An 18,051-nucleotide genomic window follows, 5' to 3' on the forward strand; every position below is an offset into this window, starting at 1 on the left:
TCCCCAGGACACACATGTACAAAAAAAATGCATAATGATGTGAAAATTGCGATAATTACCACTGCACACAAATATATAGGATCTGAATATAACAACACCAAGGGTCCAAATGCTTTGATATCAATGGAATAACGCGTTACGTAACGAATTGACCATCACGACGTCCGTTTGAAATAACGTCAGCGCAACGACAGACACAATATTAATGATGTTGAGTGAAAACAAAGTGTTGCGTAACAAATCCAAGTGACAAGGAACTGCGGTCTACTGACCGAATAGTCGTAGGTTCCGGATCCTACAAAAGTCATGGGGTGGGCAGTGGAGAGAGCGAAATTGAGCGTAACCACTTGAGTATCGAGGATCAGATTCGTCCATAAGCAATACACTTTATACCCTTGCTACTCAACTCACCTAGCTACTTACTGCGGTACGGTGTGGTCTAGGTTGGGTCGGGTATCACGGTTTCTGCACTGTATTAAATACTATATTGAAGTGATGAACAGTTAGAAACACGGACATAAAACGAGCAGAACGCTTCTGATGTTTACGCTCAAAATATATACAGTAACTCACACTAGTTTATACCGTTTGTGCTACTTTAAAAAAAAACTTTTTTAGATTAACATACAATCCTTCGTTGACATGAATAGTACGAACAATTTAAGATCGCATTTCAAATGAAAATAATACAACAAAATTTAACAAAATCACATTGCGCAAAAGTAATGATAATTTGAATATCCTCCGTATAGATCCTCACCACGTCCTTGCTACACAGATTATGACAGGTCAACTCGCGACGTATAGCCGGGGTCTGGTGTTCAATATGAAATTTATTTTGTTTACTAAACATGGGCGGGATGATATTTGTCCTAAACGCAGCCCGGCCGGTCATTGATAAGAGATTGATTAGAATTTTAAAGTTCAAACAGCACATCTGAAGTGCAGGACAATTCATAAAAGCTTGGCTTGATATACCACTTAGGTATAATACGTACCTGACACCAATCACAATGTCGTGCACTGTAAGGCGACCATTGTGAACGTCTTTAAGAAATGTTTAACTCCAATCGATTTATTCAAATTTAATCCAAATGACACTTGAAAAAACCTTTCTAAATCATTTCTACACAATTTGCCATTGAATAAGGAAGCGTTACAAACTGGGATTTGTCTGATAAAAATTCATTTTATTTGGAAATTATTGAATAAAGCTAAGCGATCATTTTAGAATATGCAATGAATGAATCATACTATCTGAATTCCGGAATCCCCGGCATGTCCCTATACTGATGACGTATAATCCTCTGGTTGTCAGACTAACACAAAACTCTACCTGGATACAGGTCATGTATACACATGTTATCTGTAACCTGTCATCGTTCGTTCGTTGTACATTACAAAGTGTTTCTGAAATATTCATTTTTTTATTTTTTTTGTCTATAGATGAATGAACGAACGAACGATCAAATAAATTAGTTTAAATCACGTGACCGGGTGAAATATAAACTATAGTTCAATTCGTCCGGATTATTTTCGCGAACTTTCGGGGGATAACAAAATCGTGCAGAAGTTAGTTTTTGTTTCGAGATTGTTAGGTCTGCAATGATACTTGATAAGTCGTGTAACTTATGTTGATTAAATATCTATTTAGACCACAGATGAAGAATTGCACATGCTGAAACAATCTGACGGAGTATACGATTTTAGCGGAGCTACGACAGAAGGGACTGACGTAGGGTTTAGAGAAGGGGATTTTGAAGCTGCGTATTGACGTTCGCATATTAACAAGGTGTCGTTCGTCTGTCGCAGAAAAAAAATCGAATTCAAAATTCAATGTTAAGGCTGTCAAATTCAAATCGAATGATTGTCTCATAAAAGAAACATCGAACGACAGCCCTACGATGCTCGGTTGTCGTACGGTCGAAACAAGCATGCGATCATTCTACAACAGTCGTAGGATGCACTTGAACAATCGTAGAACTACCGTTGGAAATGCGCACGATTCTGGGGAGGGGGAAGGGCTCAAATGACCTACATATCGAAAGAAATTCGTAGGTAAATATGCCTATTTATTTCCCCTTTTCATCAGAACGTTACCGAAGCTTTTAAAGGTTGAAAATCAAAAGTTGTATTTTTGTTTTGCCTTGGGGGTCAACTGGTTGTGTAACGCACATGTGTTAACACGACGGGCAATGACTCTCCGACTGGCGGCTGTCCATGATATTACGTGTCGGTGCCAGGATTGAAATGAAATGCCTCCTCCTTTGTCTGTGAACCTTCGGAAATTAAACTGTCAGTTTGGATAAATCCAGGAATAACAAAAATCAATAGACAAAGGTTTTCTACAACGATAAATCTTCATTACAAGCTTTCCGAATGGTCGGTGCTGTTCTGTATCAGGTGTATCGATTAAGGTCCCGCCAGGTGATGTAGCGACATCGTAATCCTTGAAGATGTAAAAAGACAGCCAGGAATGAATGTTGAATGGAATTTATGTCAAATTGATCCGGCGGAGTGCTGATAAATGTTTCGTTAGAGGCATTTGTAAAATTGTTTCCTCCGTCATATATCATTGTGTGACAATGCCGATTAAATGGCTGAATTAATGGAATTACATTATTTCCGACAATCTCGACAAAATAAAGGCAGAAGTCATTCTTTAGTATTCGTATAACAGCGGTTGGGATTCATACTGATTATTAACTCTTTTGTAATTTAGCAAAACTCAATATAGTTTAAAACTTTGCTTGCGAAGAGAGAGACACCCAAGGAATATTGTTGATTCCGCTCGATTTTTTTTTTTTTTTTTTTTTTTTACTGCAATCGCTTATGAAGTATTTACATGTTTAGGTTTACAGTGTACTGTTTGCTGTACAAGGCTCTTCAAAGTCTTTAATGTTTCCCATCCTCGATATCCAGGGATCATGCTCACTTTCACTCTCTGCAGTGTGAAAGTGAGCATAACCCCTCGATATCAAGGATGCAGGTTCCCCGTAATTTGAACACAAATCGTTGTACTTATGGATGTTTAAGCTCATTATCCATAATTGTATTAGCCCAAATGACTGTCATGTTAAAAATGGGAATCTTATTATATACTGTACGGTAACTTGATTACATGTACTTGGTAATCAGGTCATTGTCTTGTACATAAATGTGTTTAGAAATATTCAGAAACATTTCTTTCCATGATAATTTTTCGTCGTTTTCGTGACAATTTCTGGGATATTCGTTTTATCGATTAATACAAAAATACTAAAATGAAAGTCATCTCTTTGGAGAAATTCGTAATAACTTTTTTTAGACATTATACGGTATACTAGAGGATGATATGTATAAACATCAACCATCCACGAAATCTGATGTTATCAATGAGCAACTATTAGATAAAATGCCTGGGGACTACTGTTGAATTATCATCAAATATTAAAACCTTGGCGATGTTATTACGGCCAATATACTGAGATAATAATAGCTGTATATAATACACAACAGCGATCACTGTTTTGTATAAAACCAACCGTCCGTGAATATTTCCTACATTAATGGTGAGAGAACACTTCGGCGTGTGTTTGTTATTGTCGGCTTTAGCTGGGAGGAATATTCATTTTAAAAACAAAGTTTCAGTCACGTATGTTATGCAGGGAAACACATTTTATCGTTAACATGACTAATATGCAGAAATCTATACTTTTTGCTATGAAAATGTTTATCGGATACAGTGTTCAAACCGGATGCATCACACCTATGTGTAATCAAAACTCCCACTGAGTATAAACATTAATCCCATTTCCCACTTGTGATACTTTGTAACATACAGTATCAACATTAATCACAACTCCCACTTGTGATACTTTGGACCAAACAGTGAAAACCTGAATCACAACTCCTACTTGTGATACTTTGTACCATACAGTGTAAACCTGAATCACATCTCCCACTTGTGATACTTTGTACCATACAGTATAAAGCTGAATCACAACTCCCACTTGTGATACTTGGTACCATACAGTGTAAACATGAATCACAACTCCCACTTGTGATACCTTGTACCCTACAGTGTAAACCTGAATCACATTTCCCACTTGTGATACTTTGTACCATACAGTATAAACCTGAATCACATTTCCCACTTGTAATACTTTGTACCATACAGTGTAAACCTGAATCACAACTCCCACTTGTGATACTGTGTACCATACAGTGTAAACCTGAATCACATTTCACACTTGTAATACTTTGTACCATACAGTGTAAACCTGAATCACAACTCCCACTTGTGATACTTTGTACCATACAGTGTAAACCTGAATCATAACTCCCACTTGTGATACTTTGTAACATACAGTATAAACATGAATCACATCTCACACTTGTGATACTTTGTACCATACAGTATAAACCTGAATCACAACTCCTACTTGTGATACTTTGTAACATACAGTGTAAACCTGAATCACAACTCCCACTTGTAATACCGTACTGTACAGTGTGGATATATTTACCACTTCTATGTGTATTAATATATGTATATCATACCGTGTAAACCATATCACCAACTCCTACGTGTAATACCTTATCATAAAGTGTAATCTTCATTCACGACTCCTACGAGTGGAAACGCACGCACAGCTGAAACCAATTTATCAACTCCTACGTATACTACCGTATCGCAGTGTTATTCTCGCACGTACAGTTTAAACCAAATTAACAACCCTTAGTGTAATATCGTATCGCACGGTGTAATCCGCACCAATCCTAAGAGTGTAAACGCACGTACACAGCGTAAATCAAACTCTCAACTTGCACGTGTAAGTAATATCATATCCCAGTGTTATCCTCATCACTCCTACATGTACCAGTGTAAACGTACGGATAGTGTAAAACAGATTATAAAATCCTACGTTTCAAGTTACGTGTAATATCATATCTCACAGTGTAATCCCCACTATTCCTATGCTACGAGTGTAAACTCAAATACAGATTAAATCAAATTTTCAACTCCTACGTTAAATATCATAGCACAAAGTGCTTAAGGATTCACCACTCCTTCGTAATAACCTCCGGTTACAATAATGATGAAGGCAACGTATTAGTGATCGGTTCCTCCGGTTTTTGGTTTAATTTTCATCGTCATATTTAAGAAGTTAACTTATGAAGATAGCGTTCTGCAAAGAGCTACATGTATTCTCCTCTTCAGCACGATGCTTTACCTTTAAACATTTAATATCCAAAGTTACTTATCTGATTGTGTGTTGTTTAGGTTTCGCAGTGGAAATCTCTGTATAAGATCTCTCTTAAATCGCCATTAAGACACATGGTGTGAGTCACACCCATATAAGATCTCTCTAAAACCGCCATTAAGACACACCCATATATGATATCTATAAAATCGCCATTAAGACACACCCATATAAGATATCTCTAAAACTGTCATTAAGACACACCCATATAAGATATCTCTAAAATCGACATTAAGACACACCCATATAAGATATCTCTAAAACCGCCATTAAGACACACCCATATAAGATATCTCTAAAACCGCCATTAAGACACACCCATATAAGATATCTCTAAAACCGCCATTAAGACACACCCATATAAGATATCTCTAAAACCGCCATTAAGACACACCCATATAAGATATCTCTAAAACCGCCATTAAGACACACCCATATAAGATATCTCTAAAACCGCCATTAAGACACACCCATATAAGATATCTCTAAAACCGCCATTAAGACACACCCATATAAGATATCTCTAAAACCGCCATTAAGACACACCCATATAAGATATCTCTAAAACCGCCATTAAGACACACCCATATAAGATATCTCTAAAACCGCCATTAAGACACACCCATATAAGATATCTCTAAAACCGCCATTAAGACACACCCATATAAGATATCTCTAAAACCGCCATTAAGACACACCCATATAAGATATCTCTAAAACCGCCATTAAGACACACCCATATAAGATATCTCTAAAACCGCCATTAAGACACACCCATATAAGATATCTCTAAAACCGCCATTAAGACACACCCATATAAGATATCTCTAAAACCGCCATTAAGACACACCCATATAAGATATCTCTAAAACCGCCATTAAGACACACCCATATAAGATATCTCTAAAACCGCCATTAAGACACACCCATATAAGATATCTCTAAAACCGCCATTAAGACACACCCATATAAGATATCTCTAAAACCGCCATTAAGACACACCCATATAAGATATCTCTAAAACCGCCATTAAGACACACCCATATAAGATATCTCTAAAACCGCCATTAAGACACACCCATATAAGATATCTCTAAAACCGCCATTAAGACACACCCATATAAGATATCTCTAAAACCGCCATTAAGACACACCCATATAAGATATCTCTAAAACCGCCATTAAGACACACCCATATAAGATATCTCTAAAACCGCCATTAAGACACACCCATATAAGATATCTCTAAAACCGCCATTAAGACACACCCATATAAGATATCTCTAAAACCGCCATTAAGACACACCCATATAAGATATCTCTAAAACCGCCATTAAGACACACCCATATAAGATATCTCTAAAACCGCCATTAAGACACACCCATATAAGATATCTCTAAAACCGCCATTAAGACACACCCATATAAGATATCTCTAAAACCGCCATTAAGACACACCCATATAAGATATCTCTAAAACCGCCATTAAGACACACCCATATAAGATATCTCTAAAACCGCCATTAAGACACACCCATATAAGATATCTCTAAAACCGCCATTAAGACACACCCATATAAGATATCTCTAAAACCGCCATTAAGACACACCCATATAAGATATCTCTAAAACCGCCATTAAGACACACCCATATAAGATATCTCTAAAACCGCCATTAAGACACACCCATATAAGATATCTCTAAAACCGCCATTAAGACACACCCATATAAGATATCTATAAAATCGACATTAAGACACACCCATATAAGATCTCTCTAAAACCACCATTAAGACACACCCATATAAGATCTCTCTAAAACCGCCGTTAAGACACACCCATATAAGATCTCTCTAAAACCGCCATTAAGACACACCCATATAAGATCTCTCTAAAATCGCCATTAAGACACACCTATACTACCTTTCCAACACAAATCAGAAGTGATATACATATTGCTATATGTTTGAACTTTCAATCTTGGAATAAGATAGCAAGCCTTTTACGAATTGTAACTGCCTCAGCTACAGATTACAGTGCTTAGACAGTTAACGTTTCGTGTCTTTGTTCAAGATGGAATGCAATTTAACCTGATAAAATGTTTGGTCATATTTTGTTCCTTTTTTTTCAATTTTTTTCGGAAAGCGTATGCATGTTCCACTTTTTAAGATAGGGTTTAGGTTTTATTTTGTGATGAATGAGTAAGAACGACAGCCCGAATGTTGGTACCTGAATGTGCTGTGTGTCAAAAACACATTTAAAGTCGGGGAAATCCCCATGTTTTATTACTTATTGTTAAAGTAACAACTTTGACGTCATGTAAATATTAATATACAGCACATATCAAAGATATTTTCCAGGATTATGGACATGAGGATATACTAGATCTAAGTTAGATATCTAAATTTGCCGAAATAAAATAAAAATAAAACATTTTTACTATTGCACAAAACATGGAAAAGTACGCCATGCCTTTTTCAATCTGCATAGCACATGTGATTTCAATGAAACATGACAGGTTCCATGTTCCATTAAGTATGCGATGATTTCAATACTCCATTTTCGCTTTCCACTTAATCATGCATATTGTTGTTTATGAATTAATTACGAGTAGTCGAGGGCAGTGCTTGTAAAGCATGTAATTAAAATTTCCCTAGCCATCACAATATCTGGTTTAGTACATGTACGTACTTAAATTCAGGAAGTGGACTTCACAGTCGTTTTCAGTCGGATGTCATTTTCATCAGAATTATGGCTACTGCAAACATCGATATTAAAAACGAATTGTAACACTTGTATATATATATATATATATGTGTGTGTGTGTGTGTGCCTAGCAGCCAAACACCACAATTTATTCAGAACCGATTACCTTCAAACTTGTATATATGTAGTTTGGCTGGTAACAGATAGGCGTGGTTGTCCGTCGTTATGAGGAGTAAAGATATGATAGTACATATGATTACACTGCATGATTACACGAGGTGACTAATCTTAAAATGTTGGCATGATCTTGATATGACATATAAACATCAAAATAGGTTATCAGGACAGGATATGAAGTTGAACGATAATTAAAAGTATGTATTTTGAGTCTATACCAATCCTTTGCTTAAAATATGAATATGTATTTTAATAATCAACGTCAGGGCGTCATAGTACAGTTATTACACACAGCTACTTGTAATATTGTGGACTTACACTAATTTGATACGTGACAATGAAATGTTTGTATGATTCTTGTTCAGGTCCGAGCCCCGGGTTTTAAATCCAGGATCTACTCTAGCAACTGTGACCACAAAGCCACAGCCCCACTCCCACCCCCACCTTACCCTCTCCTTCTTTACACGTAAAACCCCTCGTTCATAGACATAGCTTATAACACAGGGTAGGTCTAAACCAGCTAACTCTTATTACGCAGACGTTATTTAAAAGATGGAATCTTAAAACTCAAAAGAAAAGAAATGTTTGCATTCAAAATCAAAAATAGAACGAAACCATAGAGTGTTGAGGTGTGTGGACATCACAGTTAGTCACCATATAGATCAGGGCCCGTATTCATGAAACCGTTCTTATGCTCAAGCATGATTTCTGTGCTCAACCCGACTTTCTTGTAACCTGATAAAAAAAGTCAAGTGTAAACACTGAAAACGGTTGTTGGATTCAAGTCTTATAAAATTTCCTACATATCATTGACAAAGATGATTTGTCATCTTTTAAAATTATCACTGGCACAAGAAATTGGGCTTCATTGAGCACAGAATCTGGGATTGGGCATGACAACGGTTTCCTGAATACGGGCCCAGTTTTTGTACACAGTCAGTGACATCTTGCCGGATTTACGAAACATGTACATATCGATCAACACTAAAACACATGTGCCCCCAACCTTCAAATACCGTAGTGACCTGGCAATGCATTTTACTTTATCCTACTTTAAAACCTGATTGATGGATGTCCTCAACGTATTTCCTTTGTGAACGCGTTTTTTATATTTGAATTTTCGTCTAAATACAACCGATTAAAAAACCCAATTTGGAGCGTAGCATATATACACGTGTACGGTATTCAAGGTCACTATACGTGTTAACATTTTTTACACTAACTCGACTTCTGCGCGGTGCGGTTATGCACAACTGTTTACTCTGTCTAGCTAAACCGGTTTCACTTCGGGTTTTGTACAGTGATATTGTAGCGATTCTACCCACAGGGACCAGAGAATTTTACATATTTTAGGGGTTTAGATCGACTTTCGCTTAAAATGACACCCCCAATTATCATATTATACGAGAAGGACGGAAAGCCCTCGATGTCGCAAAGTCGACTCCACCTAACTTTCTTCCATCAAAAACAACATTTTTTGTTGATCTACGGGAAAATGCTTAGTCCCGTTGGAAAGATGGATAATTATATTTGCACGTAAAATGTATTCTCGCATATATATATATATATATATATATATATATATATATACATATGATCATTGGGGGTGTCATTTTAGCGAAAGTCGATCTAAACCCCTAAAACATATAAAATTACTCTGAACACTTTAGTTTAGGTACATATAAAGGTTTAACAAATTCTCAGGTCCCTGTGATTCTACCGACATACATTACATGGCTTTTTTTTTATAAAAGGGGATTGGTACCTAGTTTGTCATACTGTATTTAATTAATATACACGCTTAATGAAGGAAGTTACTTGTTGATGACCGATCATACGGACCGGGGCAAAACAAAAATGAATTAGGCGAGGCTGTGGTTAGACTCACAGGGACTTGAGAATTTTGCTATAGCTGTACTTGGAACTAAACTAATGTGTTCAGAGTACTTTAAAACCTTTTAGAGGTTTAGATATACTTTCGGTAAAAATATCGTATATATCATTATTGGAAGGAAGGGGGGGGGGGGGGCATTTTTACCAGAAGTTGATATAAACCTAAAACGTGTAATATTACTCTGAACACCATAGTTTAGGTCCAAATACAGCTGTAATAATTACTCGGGTCCCTGTGGTTACATGAAGGCTAAGCACACCTGTCTTGACAGTGTGAACCAGCACACAAACGTGTTACGGTTTAGTAATGAAAACACGTATAGCAAACAACGACTTGCCACGGGATTATATGTCGACACCGGGGAGCTAAAACAATCGCCATATCGTGTCAATCAGATGTGTCGCATTTTTGGCTAACGGGAATGGGCAAAGGTTTTTACTTACAAGATAACTGCATGTGATAACGCATAAACGGTACAAAAAAACATTGGTGTGTGTGATACAGCACACCGATAAAACTATATATACATAATTTAGTAAAGAGATGGACAATGTTTGTTTATTTTCGTGTCAACAACGGGGACTTTGTTTTCAACACAAGTCCGGTGATAGCTGAGGTACAGCTGTGATACCTGATCAATTTAGTGTACTTAACCCATGAAGAGGTCGTTGGTTAAAAACGAACAGGAATGTTCTCATTTTTGTTCAAGTTTTTAGAATTCGCTATTTCATAATTTATAATTTCCTTATACCTCATAAGCAGTTCAATAAGGCAAAACACTCTCTTTATATGAAATTTTGGAATACATTAATGAGCATTTGAATAACTTGGGCCAACACTTTATATGAACTTTTGGAATTGATTATTTCACAATTTCCTTATACCTTCATTAGCATTGTATAAGGTCAAACACCTTATGTTCAATCTAATTTCCATTTGCTGATAAACTGTACTGAGGACAGTCTTTGTGTGCGACCTTTCGAAATGGGAGTAAGTTAATGTTTTTAAATGCCTATTTTTACAGTCCATTTTAATTTGCAACCTGCATGTCGACACAACGAAGCTTAATAAAAGAAACACGTGTCTTTTTAATCAATTAATGTCATGCATAATATAAAGGTTCCAATCTCGTATTTTACGAGCTTTTGGTGTATATATACGAAGACTTATATTCCAAGTCATCGGGAGACAATAATTAAATATTAACAATCTTATTATTAGACTAGAAGCGTACTTTGCCGGACCAATATTTTGGATTCTGGCGACAAAGACTTATTAACAAATACGCATATGGGCACTTGTAAAAGGTAAAGGGGTGGGAATAAGAACTCTTTTAAAAGCAATAAGTTGACGGCAATAATGAAAGAATAGTTATCGTTCCTGAGCATGTATTTTGGTGTAGCAAAGACCGAGTGTTGGTACACTCGGTACTAATTAGTGTACAGCAAGAAACATGCATTTACATCATCAATAACGTTCAGGTTCCTACCTTTGACCAATTTCTTGGTGTATGCTCCGTTCTGCACCAGGTAATCCAATCCTAGTCTGGAGTTGAGGACGGATTTGATGCACGCTACACATTCCAGTAAGAGCATAGCATCGGACAATTGGTTAACTCTCTTACTACCAACATTGTCAACGATGTCAAACAAACGATCCAAACCGCCATTATCCAAAAATCCTTGGATCCATTCCGCTTTACTATGTTCAATCTTCTTCTTTAACGAACAAAAGGATTTCAAGCTAAATGTGGGTAACCCTATGATTTCGACACATATTTCAGGGTCACAATTCTCCAAGTCTGGATGTAAAAGAGTTTCACTTATTTTCTTTCGAAGTTTCCATTTTTTGGTTGACTTTGTCTTTCCATTTATTTCTGTATCTTTTCCAGAATCATTTGAACTATCTGGTCCCTCCATGCCACTGTCTTCTGTTTCCGTGTATTCCTGTGAATCGTCTGCTTCTTGCTGCGCAGGTTTATGGATTTCAACAGTTGTGTCACCCTCGAGCGCTTTCCCGTCCTGCCTATCAATGCCTTGCTTGTGTTCATTGATGTTATCTGTCGCTTGTGTCGTCTGCGGTTTCTGTTCGGAACTCTTAAACGCATCCATAACCTCCGCTTCCATTTTATGACGTTTGGAGTGCCTCTTCCTTTTCCATCCAGTCAGCCTTGAGGCCGTTCTACGGATTGATCGAAGGAAGCCGGACATGTTATCGTCTGAAATAAATCAAGCGTAACGAAATAATAACACACCAAATGACAATACATGATGTTTTTTCTTGATATTTATTAGTTACGTCATTACAATACTATTCATATGCACTCGTCCAACACCGACTCGGTTTCCCGAACATTTTAACACAGTATTGCTTATTGTATAAGCTTTAAGTTAACTCTGGAATGTAGGGGTCACCTGTCTCAGTACACCCACACACGTGTACATATAGTACACACTATATATACCGGCAAGACAGCTTCATGCAGTGAATAAAATTATTTCTGAACATTTAGATTACCTGTTCTGTACATCATTTTAACTGTACATGTATAACGTTATCAAATAAAACCGCCCACATAATCGCGCTGACCCCACCCTTAAAAACAATTTGACCTGCTTGAATGAGATATATCTGTTCACGAATTACGTAAAGGTGTGTAAGATTATAGTACAGCATTCCGAGTCAATCTTACCTTATGTTCTTCAAGTGTATTCCATCTACTCCTGAATTAACAGTACCAAACACGGGCTACCGTTCGATAAAGTAACACACTACCGGTATGTAAACAGTAAAATGTGAGATTTACGATGCAAATATAAACAAAGTCAAATAAACATGTACACACACCTGTCGTGACCTACTTGTCTGTCCCAGGTGTGCCGTGGAGTAAGATTAAGATGTTACTTCAAGTCTGACCCATGGTCAGGTGAACGTACCCATGAATGGTCAACCCGGAAATGACCAGCGGCAAGGAATTTAAATACCACTGATCGCTTGTCATAAGAAATAGTTGTGAAGAAAGGCGTTGCCTTACGGTATACACAAAAGAAATTCTCATATGTCATGATATTAAACTTATAGTGATGGCGTTTTCGTCATACACGAATGGATAATGAAATTAGGTATATTACTCGGTAATATATAAATATAGCATAAAACATACAAATTAGGCACTAGACCCAAACTTTAGAATTCATAAGATGACTTAAAGAGTCCATCTTTAGATTATATTCAAAACTAAAATTTGAATAACGTGTGTGGTATTCTGCAATATTGCTCCCATGCCTAAGATTTATCTAAAAAAAATATATGTCGCAATGGGACAATGAAGTGATGTCACTAAGTTAGGGAATCGGGATGATAATAATAAATTGATTGAACTTATTCTGAAGGTCTATAGAAATGAAAGAAAAATATGTTTTTCATCCTCAGGTGTGTATAAATGCATGATACGGAAACCAAACCCTTGGCAAAACCGTATGATAGTATCGCGTTTCACCCAATTTTGAAACCCTCCGAGCGACTTTTCGCTACCTACATTCCGGAGCATGAATAATCTTGTCTCTTCTAGACGTCACGTAACAATGGACAATAATCATTTCTCCATCGTTTGTTCTATAACTGCATAGCGATGGACCGATATAATTCATTAAAGAAATTTTACCAGAGTGCACTTTAGTAAATTTCTATTGCTTTGAATTAGATGGTTTAAATAAAAATATTGTACATATTTCTTTCAAGCCCGTGCAACACTTTATAATTCCAAAACAGTCCAACCTTTTCTTGATATCCTTATTCTTAGCAATTTGATGAAAACCTAAAATATCAAACATTTACGATCGTTTCTGGTTCTGTCTCGTTTGTAAATAGGATAAGGAATTTGGTGTCGTGTGTATTAGATTGTAGAACATGTATCAAGCCCTTAAGTGTCCACCACTTAGAACACTTATGCGTAACTAATAAACGTCTATACATGTAATATAACAACGAACATGTAATTAATGAACGTATACGTATTAATAAATGGCGATTGACGGTTTTGACAATGAGTCATCGTCAGTGATGATAATATTCATAAACAGTCAGTACAAAAATTAGATGAACCATTAATGACTTATTTTTCCTTTACGCGTTTTACAATGTATATAGTGTTTGTACAGGTATAACCGGACATACAGGACCGTTTCTGGTAAAGGAGTAATATGTAAATTGTCTAAATAAGTAAACGGTGATCAATGCTGACACTGGGATAAACGCCCTTATGATGACACTGAAAACATATTAACATAACAGGTTCCACCTGTTCGACTTGATTTTACAACTGTTTGTTTATAACCATATCTTAAACGTTATCATTTTCTCTCCTGTTCCATCATTTATAACAAACAAAAACCCGATGAGCTAAGGAGCAATATCAAATATTTTGATCTTCAAAGTCAAATGAGGAGTGTATGTCATGTATAAATACATCTAGTGTATCTTAAAACTATTTCGGAGATAACTTTAAAAAACCCAGATGGGCTGGTCTGCTCAGAAGTCGAGAATAGCCAATAGTATATGGTACATGTAAGTAATCGGTACATGGAAATGATAAGCCTAGAATATATTTTTAAATAAAACCTAACTATATGACACAGCCGAACCAGTTCGCCAGTATAACGCGAATACGTGTATATCACTGATCAATAGCAAAGCTTCGGGACAAGGGAGTACTGCCTGCTCATTTTGTATCTATTTGACATACAGTATTTAAGTGTTTTTTATACACAATATAAGGCTGACAACGGTTTTATATGTGTTGTACGTACGCTCCAGTTGTTGCCATCGTAGCGAAATTGTTGTTAATTAATCGAGCACCTTACATGTGTACATATTCATCGTTTCAGTCCTAAACCTGCCTTAAGGGCTATGTCACGTACTTGTAGACAGTCGATAAACATGGACCTACCTATATGTACAAACTAGATATAATACATAGCCAGTCGTTTATTTTGATTACTCGGAAACATTAATACAAATATCTATACAACTATCATCCACTTACCTTGCATATTTGCGGACATTTTGTCTGGTCTTTGGAGGCCGACAGACGATGACCCTACATGTACGGTTGCCGATGGGGTACGGTGCTTCGACTATATATTAAATTTCATGTCAATGTAAAACACAGGCCACATGTTATCTATGGGTGTGCCGCTCGGCACATTACTACGCGCTATATTTAAGGTTAAGCGAGAAAGTGCTCGTTTTTTGCCCAGCAGAGGACACTCCCAGCTCCCGATCGGAAGCAGTGTACAACAGGGAATTTCCGTCACCACTCCGGTGAAGCAGTAGACCCAGTCCGGATTATGTCATTTTAAGATGTATTGGCTGAAACCTAATCTTCTGAATGTTCCCCGTATATCACGCCTTAGCTACTTCTTCCTAACATGTTTTTGTTGTGTTGGAAAAAAGACATTGTTTATCACACAAATAGGAAAATTGATCTATTATGCATTATCTTCCTGTTGTTTTTGTTACAATATAACTGCTACATGTACTTTGCCTTGATGCATGAACACTGGACTGTCCCTAGCACTGCACGTCATTCAATATATAAGTGCATAAATACGGAGGGCAAACCTATTTCGTTTTTAAAGGATCCCTGTCCGACAGCAGGCAAACTACTAAAGAATTCCACTACGTTTTCCGTTTTTCAGTTGGGACAGTAACTTACCTTTGTCCAGGTAGCTCAGGTGGAAAGAGTGACAGTTTAACTATTGGAGGTCCAGGGTTCGAATCCTGGTCTAGCACCGCTCTTTTTCTCACATTTTAGACTAAAGCCACTGTTGTTAATTATATTTTGTTCATCTTTATATTTTGTTCATGAAAGTCTAACAAAGTGTTATTTTCTTTCAGAAGTTATCAAAGAGAGAGAGTAGAGGTTTCAAAAGCACGTTTACAGTTTTTGGCAGTGGTACGGGGATCCTTAACAGCTCTACGTAAATATGCTCAAAGGAACACTTCTTTGATTTTTTTATTTTTTTTTTGTAATTATCATACAGCTTTCTAAAAATTGTCATTGTCATCAAAATGATGTAAGGCTTATTTCATTGCTTGTTGAAATTTGTGAACACAGTCGATCATGAAGTGTATTACAGTGAGTGGTAAGTCACATGCTTTACAGCGTGAGCGTTACCATAAAGATCGTTATCATAAGGACGGTGTTACTTGTATGTTGCGATTTGAATGAATTAGGTATCGGAGAAAGATAATTAAATGTGAGGAGATACTAAACCGTCTTCGGCTCCGGGAAAGTGTGAGAGCGTGGCATGACCAACATATATGAAAGTTAAGCATTATTAATGATGTTGTGTATATTTCGCAGAGATAAATGGCTTAGGGATGATAGATGTTGTAACATCGACTGTAAGGAAGATAGATAGACTGATAATGTTAAACTGTATACGTGTACATGCGTACCGGTTTGTGTCGTCGATACTACAGGGGTTACGCTCATTTTGTCTCTCTGTAAGTGAGCGTAACTCATGGAGTGTCGATGATGACCGACTTGCTATAAATAAGAGAACGGCACTGGACGCCACGACCGACCGACCGACCGAGACGGATCGACACTGACCGACACCGACCGATACCGACCGACCGAGACGGATCGACACCGACCGACACCGACCGATACCAACACCTTTTGAAGATGAAGAGCCAGACAATAAACTACAACTTGACCAACAACCCTTGGTGACTCTGATTTTATTACAAAATGTCTTCATGGTCTCGCATATTTGGGGCAACTATTCTCTCGTTTCTGCGCCTTTCTCTACTTTCTGGGGCACATTCCAATCCTATTGTAATTCTATGAATAATACTGACACGTACAGAGAAGTCGATGTATATAAGCGACCCCCAAATCGACCGTATGTGTAATAAAAAAGGACAAAAAGATGGCTCCAACGTTAACTGTAAGTTGTTAATTGGTATATCATATTATCGGTGTTTTTTGGTGAGGGATGATAGTGTGAGGATTATTTTTTCTCTTACCATGGACAGGGATATCCACCATTTTACCGGTGTGAGATTTTCTTATCTCACCCTAGGGTTGAGACAAGCTACACGTGCTCTTTGCACGTTCTCAACAATTCTATGACGTCATAGCAACAATACCATGACGTCACGGCAACAATACAATGACGTCATGTCGACAATTCATTCGTATCATATCAGCATCGTCTTGCATTGATGTAACGGCAATATTAGATAGATAAGAGGGTAAATAGGGTAAGAGAAAAACAATCATTCACCCCCTTGGGAGTAAGACAGGGGATCTCAACCCTCGGGGTAAGATTCTTAAGCTGTCAAACCCTCGGCAAGCCTCGTGTTTGGCAACTTAAGAATCTTACCCCTCGGGCTGAGATCCCACTGTCTCACTCCCAAGGGGGTGAAAGATTCTATTATTATCTTACCATGGACAGGGATATCCACCATTTTACCGATGTGAGATTTTCGTATCTCACCCTAGGGTTGAGACAAGCTACACGTGCTCATTGCACGTTCTCAACAATTGTATGACGTCATAGCAACAATACCATGACGTTACGGCAACACTACAATGACGTCACGTCGACAATTCAGCCGCAACACAATCAACATTGTCTTGCATTGATGTAACGTCTATATCAAATATATAAGAGGGTAAATAGGGTAAGAGAAAAAATATTCATTCACCCCCTTGGGAGTGATACAGGGTAATCTCAACCCTCGGGGTAAGTTTCTTAAGCTGTCAAACACTCGACAAGCCTCGTGTTTGACAACTCAAGAGTCTCACCTCTCGGATTGAGATTACCCTGTCTCACCCCCAAGGGGGTGAAAGATTCTATTAATTCCTCCACATCTCTCGATCACTGCGTGTAATCATCTTGAAGTAATTTATCTCTCGGGGTATTATGAATTCATCAATTGCAATGTATATCTGTCATCACCATCCCCTGTGTTACAGCCCGTGGGGATATTCATACATTATATATGTAGCTG

General features: G+C 37.3%; 1 protein-coding gene across 2 annotated transcripts in view; it reads right to left on the reverse strand.

The window, feature by feature from the left end:
• The window catches only part of LOC110444537 (inverted formin-2-like), a 58,826-nt gene extending 43,534 nt beyond the window's left edge, over positions 1–15,292 (reverse strand). The window contains exons 1-2 of one of the 2 annotated variants that reach the window (XM_021488910.1): positions 15,068–15,292; positions 11,513–12,241 (exon numbers count right to left, since the gene is read on the reverse strand). In XM_021488910.1, coding sequence (XP_021344585.1) covers positions 11,513–12,241; positions 15,068–15,086 — 748 coding nt within the window. In that variant the 5' untranslated portion in view covers positions 15,087–15,292. Of the gene's footprint in view, positions 1–11,512; positions 12,242–12,715; positions 12,873–15,067 lie in introns of those variants that run through there. The other variant, XM_021488917.1, reaches the window with a different exon arrangement.
• Positions 15,293–18,051: the final 2,759 nt, after the last annotated feature.

This window comes from Mizuhopecten yessoensis, unplaced genomic scaffold (genome assembly GCF_002113885.1).
Source record: "Mizuhopecten yessoensis strain PY_sf001 unplaced genomic scaffold, ASM211388v2 scaffold2049, whole genome shotgun sequence".
NCBI classification, from domain to species: domain Eukaryota; kingdom Metazoa; phylum Mollusca; class Bivalvia; order Pectinida; family Pectinidae; genus Mizuhopecten; species Mizuhopecten yessoensis.